General features: G+C 40.3%; 1 protein-coding gene across 1 annotated transcript; it reads right to left on the bottom strand.

Moving 5' to 3' along the window:
• Positions 1-2,394: 2,394 nt before the first annotated feature.
• Positions 2,395-3,330, bottom strand: LOC136707615 (olfactory receptor 6N1-like). Its single transcript, XM_066681830.1, has one exon. It carries the CDS (start codon positions 3,328-3,330, stop codon positions 2,395-2,397), a length of 936 nt encoding a protein of 311 aa, XP_066537927.1.
• Positions 3,331-12,652: the final 9,322 nt, after the last annotated feature.

Raw genomic sequence — 12,652 nt, forward strand, 5'->3', positions numbered from 1 at the left:
CCTCCTCTCCAGGTTTCCCAGTCATTGCTAATGTGAGCATTTAAGTCCCCCAGCAAAACAATAGTGTCAGTACATGGAATCCACTCTAGCACTCCACCCATTACCTCCAAGAAGGCAGAATACTCTGAGCTGCTGTTTGGTGCATATGCACACACAACAGTCAAATTTTTCCTCTCTGCAAGCCGGAGCCACATTGAGGACCCTATCGTTAACTGGGACAAACTCCAGCTGTACAGCTACCAGCCGGGGACTTGTGAGTATCTCGACACCTGCCTGGCACCTCTCACCCTGTGCAACTCCTGAGTAGGATAGACACCAATCCCTATCAAGGAGTTTGGTTCCCGAGTCCACATTGTGTATAGAGGTGAGCCCAACTATATCTAGCTGATACCTCATAACCTCACACACCAGCTCTGGCTCTTTCCCCCCAGTGAAGTTACATTCTACATACTAAGGACCAGTTTCTGCTGCAAAGTTCCACAATGCCAGGGGCCCCTTCTCCCCCCATCTGTGCCCGATGGACATTGCACCGCAGCCCTACCCTGGATCTTGTGGGTGGTGAGTCCACATGATACTCTCACGTTGCCATTTTGGGCTGAGCCTGGCCGGGTTATGTGGGCTGCCCGGCCACCAGGCGCTCACCTTTGGACACAATCCCCAGGCCTGGCTCCAGGGGTAGGTCCTGGTAACCCTCTCCTGGCCAGGGTACATTGAATTCTAATGGTTGTGCTCATAGGGATGCTTCTTGGATCATGTTTGTCTGGATCTTCACTCCAGACCTGTTCACCGTGGTCTGGACATGGACATGGCTCCCGACAACATAGTCCTGGAGGTCATGAGATCACACAAGCCCTTCCACCATGACAAGGTCCTATAAACAAACACACACACAAACAAATAAAGATTTTTTTTTAAATTGCAGGCAGGACAGTCAAGCATATGCGCTCTGAGCATGAGTTCAAAGAGTTTTTTTTTGCAGAATGAGACCTGGGACTATTCTCAGAAAATATGTTGCTTGGTTGATGGCATATATCTCCACAAAAACACAATGTATGCCTCCACAGCAATGGGACCTTCACAATGATGTACCCTCATACCTTGACAGACCTTGGCCGTTGACCTTTTACTGATAAAATTCAGGAGAGCCAGTTTAAACTTTAATATATTGAGAACCTGACATGCATTGTTCCCCTAAATAATTATCTTTGTCCCATCTGACCACTGTACATATTTCCACTGTCTTTCACTTCATCTAAATAAGCTCAGGCCCAGAGAAGTTGGCAATGTTTTTTGGATAGAATGGATGTATGACTTTCCTCTTTTGTAACCGAGTTTCAGGTTGCAAGTTGTGCTGTATTAGAGGACAGCATTAAATGGCAGTAATTTTCCTGAGCAGAATATAGCCACATGGTCAACAATGTCAGGCCTTGCTGTACATTAACTAAGATTCCCTAAATAACTAGATTTTCCTGAATATTCCCACAATATAATGTAGAGTAAATGGTGAAATACCTTTTTTTTTTCAATATTGCATTGCCCTTTGTGAAGTGATTGGCAATCCATTGATAAAATTATAGCAAGAAAGTAGAGATGGGGGGCACAATCATTTATATTATGTTTTAGATGCTATTATTTGACATGCTGAAACTGAGAGAAGCTACACAACACCTACTAATGACATCAGCCAGTGGTTAAAAAAAGTTTTCTAGAAAGGACACATTTGTTCTGTTATAATGTCTTATTTTAAGAAATCGTACCCACATAGCATACAGGTAATTACAGCAGCAAGTTAGGAGCAATAGAAGCCAAAATAAGGTACTTTAATTTGGAGTTACTAGTGTCAGAACAGATCTTTGGGCCTATGCTCTAGTTATAATTCTATGCTGCAGTCTAACCACACATGTTCACATGTTTCATATGACATCTTTATTCTTTGTCAGAGATACACATGCATGTTCATGACAGATATAGGATTAATATATTCACATAATTTAAATGAAAATGGGACTTGAGTGCACTTAAACACACATGTATAGCATTTAAACAACAGGATAAAAATCCTTACTTTGAGTTTGAGTGTGTGTGTGTATATATATATATATATATATATATATATATATATATATATATATATATATATATATATATATATATATATACATATATATATAAATGCTGACAGCAAATGTGAGATTAAGAATTTTTGATTCCAAGCATTACATATTGCTATACATATCAGTTAATTAAATGTTTTGCTTAAAATGCTTTAATGAACATTTTGACAACACTGATTAGATGTACAGCATTTTTTACACTCTCCAACTTAGAAACTGCTTTATATTTTAATTAGGTAATTTTAGAGATCATTTATAAAGACACAAAATACACAACCTTTTAAGTAAAAATCTTTCTGCGGAAAACATTCAAGAAACTGTGTCGAACTTCACTTGTGTTTAGTCCATAAACTATAGGATTCAGACAAGGAGACACTATAAAAATGAGCATCCCAGTTATTTTTTGCAGGTCAACTGAAATGTTTGCAAATCTGTGTGAGAGAATTGTGAATGTCCCCACAAGTTCAAATATGAGGAAAATGACCAACTGTGCCATACATGTATTTATGGCCTTCTTCTTGGTTTCTGAGCGACTTGTGGACAAGCAGGTGATCAAAATTTTTATATAAGAAAATGCCTGAACAGACACACTTACAATTTGCATGATGGTGGTATCGAACAGCCCGACTATGTTGTTAATCATAGTGTTGGCGCAAGTAAGCGACAGTAGAGAGGGGTTGTCGCAGAACACATTCATAAGGTTGTATCTGCATATGGAAAGCTTGTCATGGAGGGAGAATAGTGAAGCAATTATGACAAAATCTAGGCCCCAAACTAAGGCTATAATGCCAAGACACACTCTGGGAGTCATTATTGTGTTGTAGTGAAGTGGACGAGAAATGGCTACATAGCGATCAAATGCCATGGCGGCCAAAATAAACAAAACACCGCCTCCATACATGTGTAAAAGAAAACCCTGAAGGACACATAGGGGATAATAGATTTTGTTGTTTTCTGTTACAATGTCTGACAACACTTTTGGAAGCAAAGCACTTATTCCAATAAGATCATTCAATGGAAGGCTGAACAAAATAAAATACATGGGCTTGTGAAGGTTATGATCCATTATGATGAGAAGCAGCAGAGTAAGGTTACAGAAAATGCCAAAAATGTAGATTAAAAGTCCAGTGAAAAAAATTATATATTTTGCACCAGAAGGGATTAAGAACGGGTTCAGACTAAGTTGCAGGTGGAGAGTGAGAGTCATGTTTTCCATTAGAACTTCCATTCACATGGTCTTAAAAACACACAAGCACACAGTAAACATGTCAAACGCAAATGCTTGTCAATGGCAAAAAATATAATCAGAATAATGACAAACAGATTCAGAGATATCTGCTTTCTACCCATCAAGTGGCTGCAATATCTTAGTCATGCTTCACCTCAATGACATCATTAGTGATGTTGAAGATAACTGAGCCAATCATCTGACAGCCTTATAGAACTACATGCATGGAGAAGGCATGAAAAAAATAATGATCTAAAATGACAAAATTACATATTATTACCACACACTTAGTAAAGCTCTTTACAATAACATGTGATTGTGAAGTTTTATTTCCTTTGTTGTACAAAGAGCAATGCTGTCAAGTAGTTCTGGGTGTTAAAACGATAAATGATTTTTTTTTTTTTACATATGTTATAGTCTCCTGTTCCCTCTGTGTTTGGGATGTATTTTTTCTGGTATTGTCACCCCCTGTCCGAACACAAGGGCATAAACTTTCCCTCATGTATTCACTCAAAATTGCTTTACTCAAAATATATTTTCCTTCCAGGAAATGTTTTCCTGTTTGTGCGAGCACTTGTCATTGTCTGGCGTGTTTTTTTTCACACAAATTTATTTTTTGCACTCACAAATGTTTTATTGGGTTAGGGTTAGATATTAGACCCATATTGGAATAAATATAAGGATTGTTTAACATAGAAAATCTTATCTCAATAACATTCTTTTCCATTTCCCCAAACTCTACTGTCAGGTAATGTTGAATACGACAGTCAGCTACTGCTTCTGTGTTCATTTGATCATCTCCTCTCTCCACTGATAATACAGGGGCACTTTATTGCTTTTATTTTCAGTTATGGACTGCAGACTATCTATTCTGTGAGCCATTTTCCATTTTGTTATTGAATAGTCCATCACAGATCACATAAGTTCATAACAGAGCAGATATTATATGAGTAGAGACGTGCATGTGGTGGTTGTGTGTTTGTGTCTGTTGTGATGGTACGAGTGGATCACACACAGCAGTGGTGCTGGACTGTGTCCTCTTACTGTCCACTCTATTAGACACACCTAACTTATTCATCCACCTTGTAGATATAAAGTCAGAGATTGTAACTCATCTGTTACAAGATTCTGTTTGCAGTCCAGTGGTGGTGATAAGGTATTTAAAAAAAAATCCAGCAGCACTGCTGTGTCTGATCCACTTGTACCAGTGCAACACACATTAACACACCACACCACTTTAGTGTGAAAGCAGTGTTGTGCTGATTCATCACCAAGATTATACAAGCTCAGTTGTAGTTGTAAAAGTGTTTTGTGTCAATTGATGAGGAGTAAGAAAGTGGGCTAACAAAGCAACTACAAAATGTCCCAGTATGGTCAGTGGAGCTGATAAAATGAATAATGATAGTAGCAACAATACGGTGATATTTTAGCTATTCAGTGTATGAAGTAACATGTTTTAAAAATCTTAGGCTAAGTAACTAAAAACTGAATTCTAACAAAAATGCTTTAATGCTTTTGAATGATATTGTTCAGGTGTAAAGATTAAAATATTTCTGACAGAGCTGTGTCAGATATTTTAAATGTACAGATTCAGCATATGTTAAAATGAAACCACAAACCATCTAAACATAAACACTAAGAGAAGAACTCATTTCTAAATAGTTACAAATGGAACAAAAGACACCCCTGTCAAAGGTCATCAAAGGGTTCATGAAACAAGTGTCCCTAACTCTCAGTTTGGAAGCAGTCTATGATTGTGAGAGTCTTAGACAATGGGAGACATGGGAATGACTACATTAAGCTTAATAAAATGCGTGGATCCTGGTATTTCTTAAAAGTGTAGATAGGAATAACATGGCTGTACTAGTGCCTTGACTAACATTAATCCAGTTAGTTTTAAAATAAATATACTTTAAACATATTTTTGCAACAGACAGATGTATGTATGTGAACTGGTAGGTTTGGCAGGATTTTTCATTTTAATTAACTACTTAAGTAAAGAAATAATATGGCATCATGTTGGTTTTAGTGTTGACTGGGCTTTTCATGGATTACTGTCACAATATGAACTTTCAGAGTAACTTTACACTTTAAACATTTTTTAAATTATATTTACAAAAGCAATAGGACTCATGAGTCTTTTGGGACAGTTTCAACAGCAAACTGTTGCATCATCTTAAAGACACATGGGGAACTCTCTTAATGATATCTTATTAGTCCTATTTTAATTAATCCTTAGGGACCCTAGTCTGACTATTTAGATTATTTACACTCACGTTTTTTTTCTGGTTATAATGAGCAAAGGTTCTAATAAAGCCTTTGGGATAGGGTGCTTTGTCACTGAGACTGATTGACATGCTTGATATTGTGTGGTTAATGTTAATACAACTCTTGCAAACAACATGATATTTATAATTTCATTTTAAAGTGTGTTTTTGATTCTTTTGCATTATGGTGGAAGAATTGGATAACCATTAAGTTAATGTCCATTTGACTTAAAAAAAAAAAAAAGAAAACCTTCTGGGGAAATTTGATTATGAGGATGTCAAAAATTATCTCAGACTGGTACTGAAACTATGTATATCCAGGGTATGACCAGTCATATATCCACAGGGCCAATGTGGCTGCTAAATCATAGAATTTATTTTGGGACTATACAAAAACTGGGAACATATGTGGGAATATCTTGAAATCAAGTGTGTATTAATTAGGACCTGCAGCTACAGTAGCCATTTCTATGTAAGACTGGCTGGTCCCTGATCTATGAGATGTCAGTACTAGCCTAAAAAAATCAAGTACAGGTCTTGTGGGGATGAAGGCCAAGGTTATATTAATTAGACACTGGCCAAGACGATTCCAGCCTTCAGAGACAGTTTAATTTAATCATGTATTGGCCATTAGGCCATTGCTAGCATAAAAGGTCTCTGAGTAAATTTATGTTAAGCCCCTTGTGAATATCATTTTAGCAAGTTTGGAAATTGGAAATATGGAAATTGTCTATATTTTTCAGAACCCATAGACATAATTAAGCACTCATTTGAAGTCTAATGGAAATTTGAAATACACAATAATGCTTTCTCGTCATCTGAATACTTTAATTTATTCCATAATCCATCAATTCACTTATTCATTCATCTTCTGTAATTGCTTCATCTTCATGAGGGTCATGGTGATTCCTGAATAATTAGACACAAGGCAAAAACACACTCTGAACAAGCAATTACACACTCTGTGGAGATTTTGTGGACTAATCCTAGTCAATCCGCATAGCAACATGTCAGGCTTGGTAAACAAGAGAGACGCTCGCGGGTGTTTAACAGGAAGAGATTTACTTTAGGGATGTGCAAAGCACACCGTAAAGAGAAGGCAAACAGAGCAAAAGGGACAATCCAAAGAGTAGTGAGATACAGGCTGGGGTCAAAAACACAATGTACTAAACAATAGCAGTCCGGATCCAAAAACACAGAGTCGAGAAGAACGTAAGGTAGGGTCATACATGGTTTGGCTTTCATTCATAAGGTTCGCTCGGTATGTAACAGGAATGGTTAGCAATACTTCGCAAATGGTGAATGCAACAGTCCAGGTTTATATAGTGAGTGAGTGATTATGACTAAAACGAAACAGCTGTGAATTAAAACTCAGGTCACCTGGAGCGTGCGAGAGGGGTTCTATTGGTTGGTGAGGTCATGTGACCATCAGCTGAATCATGGGAATTGAAGTCTTCTGAATCATTCCTAGACTCAAGTGGTACTGCGTCCTGAACTGAGGGAGGAATCGAGACGTCCGCAGAGACAGGCGTGACAGTACAACCCCCCCCCCCCCCCCAAGGAGTCTGGCGCAGTCGGAGGACGAGGTCGACCAGGAACCCTGCCCGTGCCAAGTGGTTGAGACCTGGGACGTCCTCTAGGACGAGGGGCTGGTTTGTCAGGATAGAGATGGTGGAACTCTAACACTAAGGCAGGATCCAGAACATCATGGGCAGGAACCCAACTCCTCTCCTCCGGACCATAACCCTCCCAGTCTACCAGGTATTCCAGTTGACCACTCCTCCTCCTGGAGTCCAGCAAGCCACGAACCTGGTACACCGGGACTCCATCCACGACCACCGGAGGCGGAGGTGCCTAACCTGGTATCACCTCGTCCAAAGGACCTGGAACCACAGGCTTTAAAAGGGATACGTGAAAAGACCTAGAAACTTTATACTGTTTAGGTAAGTCCAACTTATATGTAACATCATTAATCCTTTCCATAATCTTAAATGGACCAATATATTTAGGTGTCAGTTTTTTACAACCCCTTTCAGATCTGAAGTCCTGTGTAGAAAGCCAGACCCAATCTCCCGGCTGATAGAGTGGAGTCTCCTTTCTATGGCGATCAGCAAAGTTCTAGTATCTGTTTAGCACCCTTTCAATGTGTTGATGAGTAAATTCCCATACCTCTTCACTCCTTTTCATCCAGCTGTCCACAGCTGGAATTTCAGTAGTCACCGCTGTCCAGGGCATGATAGGAGGTTGATAACCCAAAATACATTCAAATGGGGTGATACCTGTTGTGGAATTTACCAGGGAATTCTGTGCCATTTCAGCCCAGGGGAGGAAATGAGCCCACTCGACCTGGTTCTTGTGGCAATATAATCTAAGGAATTTGCCCAGTTCCTGGTTAACTCTTTCACATTGTCCATTGGACTGAGGATGGTAACCAGAGGTTAAGCTTACATTGACCCCCAGATGTTCAAAGAATGCGGCCCTCACCTGGGAAGTAAACTGTGGACCTCGGTCTGATACAATGTCTTCAGGGATTCCAAACAGTCTGAACACATAATTGAACAAGGCTTCTGCAGTTTCGAATGCTGTAGGAATCTGAGAAAATGGAATAAATCTCACAGCTCTAGAGAATCTATCTACCACCGTTAAGACGGTGGTGAATTGCTGCGAAAGAGGTAAATCAGTAATAAAGTCAACTGCTATGTGAGACCATGGGCGGTTAGGAACAGGTAATGGATGCAATTTTCCAGCAGGCAAAGTCTTTGGGGTCTTGCATTGTGCGCAAACTGTACAAGACGCAACAACACGGTGAATATCCACTGACATGTTCTCCCACCAATACCTAGCTTTTACTAATTCCTGAGTACATGTCTCTTCTGGATGACCAGAGGAAAGTGAAGAATGAGCCCAAGTGATTAAATAGTCTCTGAATTCCATAGGGACATATTTTTTGTTGACGGGGCACTGAGAAGGAATATTCATGGTTTCTAAAGCCTTATCAATTTTCTAATCAATTTCCCATCTAACTGCAGCGACTACCACCCCGGGTGACAGTATTTCTTCCGTTTGCTTCTCCAAGTCTTCTTCCGTAACAAACTGTCTAGACAGAGTATCAGCTTTAGTATTACGCGAACCCGGGCGGTATGTAATGGTAAATTGAAAACGCGAAAAGAAGAGTGACCAACGAGCTTGACGGGGATTGAGTCTTTTTGCATTACGTAAGTATTCTAGATTTTTATGATCCGTTAAAACTAGGAATGGATGTAGTGACCCTTCCAACCAGTGACGCCACTCCTCAAGAGCCAATTTAATGGCTAATAATTCCCTGTCCCCTATACCATAGTTTCTGTCTGTAGACGTTAATTTGGAATAAAAGGCTACGGGATGTAGTTTCTTAGCACCGTCTGAACGTTGGGAGAGAACTGCTCCAATACCTACATCGGACGCATCTACTTCAACAACGAAAGGCATCTTCGGATTAGGATGATGAAGGATTGGTGCTGTAGTAAATGCCTCTTTAAGCTTTTGCAATGCAGTGTCAGCTGAACTGTTCCACCGGAGTTTTCTAGGGGACCCTTTAAGTAATGAAGTCAAAGGAGCCGCTATTGTGCTATAATCTTTAATAAAGCGGCGGTAGAAATTAGCGAACCCCAAAAAGCGTTGAAGACCCTTTATAGTAGTGGGAACTGGCCAGTTAATAACAGCGTCTACTTTGTTGTCGTCCATGACTACCCCTTGATTACTTATTATATATCCCAAGAAAGAGATTCTTGGTACATGGAACTCACATTTCTTTCCTTTTACATATAATTGATTGTCTAGCAATCTATGGAGAACTTGACGGACCTGTTGATCATGTGTTTTAAGGTCTGGTGAGTAAATTAAAATATCGTCTAAATATGCAATGACAAATTTTCCCAGCATATCTCTCAGTACATCATTAATAAAAGACTGGAAGACCGAAGGCGCTATTGCCAAACCAAAAGGCATCACTAGGTATTCATAATGTCCATTGCTAGTTGAAAAAGCGGTTTTCCATTCATCTCCCTCCTTAATTCTTATTAGATTATAAGCGCTACGGAGGTCTAATTTAGTAAAAACCCTTGCTCCCCTAATCTGTTCCAAGGCTTCAGGCACTAATGGTAATGGGTATGGAAATTTTTTTTGGTTATTTGATTTAGGCCTCTATAGTCAATGCATGGTCATAAACCCCCATCTTTCTTCTCAACAAAGAAGAATCCCGCCGATACTGGTGAAGTGGAAGGACGAAAGAAACCCTGTTGTAGTGCTTCCCTTTGTACTCCTCCATTGCTTGGTTTTCGGTTTGTGAAAGAGGATAAATCCGAGCTTTAGGAAGATTAGCTCCATCTATGAGGTCTATAGCACAATCGTATGAACGATGTGGAGGAAGTGACATGGCCTTTAACTTGCTGAACACTTCAATAATGTCTCTATACTCATGAGGAATATCACATCGTGTACTAGTATCAGGGCTCTCAATAGAAGTGGAATGAATATTGATCTGTGGTCTTGACAGACAATACTTGAAACAGTGTGGGGACCAAGACAAAACCTCCCTTTCGGACCAAGAGATAACTGGATTATGTTTCATTAACCATGGCAAACCCAAAATCACAGGATAGTCTGAAGAGTCTATAACAAATAAACTGATTTTTTCTTTATGCAGAGCACTGGTCTCTAACAGGACAGGAGCAGTCATTTGAGAAACCAAACCAGTTCCTAGGGGGTCTCCATCAATAGCTGATAGTTGTAGGGATCTTTCCAGAGAAATAACAGGGATCTTCAAGTCTTTCACCACAGCCGCAGTGATGAAGTTTCCTTCTGCTCCCGAATCAATTAAGGCTGAAAATATAGGAGAACAAGCCTGAGAGCAGTGAATAGTCACTGGAAGAGTGAATGACCTCGAAACAAGCCCCTTTGTGATGGTACACACCAATTTAGTCTGTGGAGGCATCTCGCGCTTTCCAGGGTGAGGTGCCTGCTATTTGCGTGGCCGAGCCGGACACTGACGTAGAACGTGATCAGCTGCGCGACAGTACATGCATAAACCGTTGTGTTGACGGTGAAGCCTTTCTTCGGGTGTAAGACGCGACGAATCACATTGCATGGGAGTAGGATACTCGGATGCTTGATGAGTGGAAGAAACAGGTGCAGGGATTGCCCTGTTGCGATGTTGCCGCAGGATAGGAATGTGGGTGCCCTGGAATGTTTTTCCAATATTGCGAGGTTTATGAGTACTTAAAAGATGGTCAAGACGAATAGCAAAGTCGAATAATCCCTCCAGTGTGAGATTTTCATCCCTACAGGCTAACTCCGACTGGATGTCCCCGTTAAGTCCGTTGTGAAAGACAATGATTAATGCGGGTTCATTCCAGCCGCTACCAGCAGCAAGAATACGGAACTCTAATACATAGTCCGCCACAGATCTGCTGCCTTGACGAATTTTTGCGATTATTTAGCCATTAGATCTCCCCTCATTAGGACGATCAAAAACATTCTTAAAGTCTTTTTCAAAACGATCGTAAGAGAGACTCTGTACAGTAGGCCAAACGGCCGTAGCCCAATCAAGAGCTTTACCAGTCAACCGAGATACTAAAAATGATATCCAAGCGAAATCAGAGCATGGAGGGGAGCTATTAAAATACAATGAGCACTGCAACAAAAATCCCCGACATTTGTCCATAGAGCCATCATATTTCTTTGGTTTACTCACGCTATAGGGAGATGATGGGACAGAAGAAGGTGTAACTTCATTCGAGGTCGACGGAGGTTCGAGCAAAGGGGCAAAAGGTCGCTGGGGAACAAGACTTTTTAAATGTTCAGAAATCACCGCCATTTGCTCTTGTTGCTGGCTCTGCTGTTGCCTCAATAGAGTTACAGACTCCGATAAATGCTGCAATATAGAGTGATGTTCTCCTAACAACTGTCCTTGGTTACCGATAGCAGTTGTTAAGTCACCAGAACCTGCCGTCTGCATTTTAAAGGCGAAGTATTCTGTCAGGCTTGGTAAACAAGAGAGACGCTCGCGGGTGTTTAACAGGAAGAGATTTACTTTAGGGATGTGCAAAGCACACCGTAAAGAGAAGGCAAACAGAGCAAAAGGGACAATCCAAAGAGTAGTGAGATACAGGCTGGGGTCAAAAACACAATGTACTAAACAATAGCAGTCCGGATCCAAAAACACAGAGTCGAGAAGAACGTAAGGTAGGGCCATACACGGTTTGGCTTTCATTCATAAGGTTCACTCAGTATGTAACAGGAAAGGTTAGCAATACTTCGCAAATGGTGAATGCAAATCCGGGTTTATATAGTGAGTGAGTGATTATGACTAAAACGAAACAGCTGTGAATTAAAACTCAGGTGACCTGGAGCGTGCGAGAGGGGTTCTATTGGTTGGTGAGGTCATGTGACCATCAGCTGAATCATGGGAATTGAAGTCTTCTGAGTCATTCCTAGACTCAAGTGGTACTGCGTCCTGAACTGAGGGAGGAAGCGAGATGTCCGCAGAGACAGGCGTGACACGTGTTTTAGGACTGTGGGAGGAAACCAGATCACTTTAAGGAAACACATGCAGACACTGGCAAAACATAACTCACAGAGAGTGATTTTAAGTTGCCAAAAAAGCCAACCTTCAGCTGTGAAATCCCCACTATTGCAGCACTATTGCTATGGCCTGTAAGGCCTGTAAGGTTCCTTATCTACAGTAATCATAAGGAAAATTTTAGAATTTGCTGTCATTCTATGTTGTTATTAAGTTAAGACTTCTTATGTGCTTTGACATTTTAAAATGGGCATATGAGTCATGGAACATTAACAAGTGGTCATGTAGAGGTTAAAAAAAGTCCTCAGAGTTTATTGTGTTATTAACCTCTTAAGGCCACTGTTGTACAGGGAGCAGACTAATTGCCTCTCTAGGTCCATAATCAAGGTCATGTGTTTTTGTTATTGTTTCAGAACTGTTGCTACCTGATCTTATTGTCTAGAGTATTCTAACTTTTAGGATTCCAAAAAACTTTCAGGAATGA

Source organism: Hoplias malabaricus, chromosome 1, assembly GCF_029633855.1.
Source record: "Hoplias malabaricus isolate fHopMal1 chromosome 1, fHopMal1.hap1, whole genome shotgun sequence".
Taxonomy (NCBI): Eukaryota; Metazoa; Chordata; class Actinopteri; order Characiformes; family Erythrinidae; genus Hoplias; species Hoplias malabaricus.

What these genes read in the sequence shown, in the direction of transcription:
- LOC136707615 (XM_066681830.1), bottom strand. Translation starts at nt 3,330, where the DNA reads ATGGAAAACATGACTCTCACTCTCCACCTGCAACTTAGTCTGAACCCG.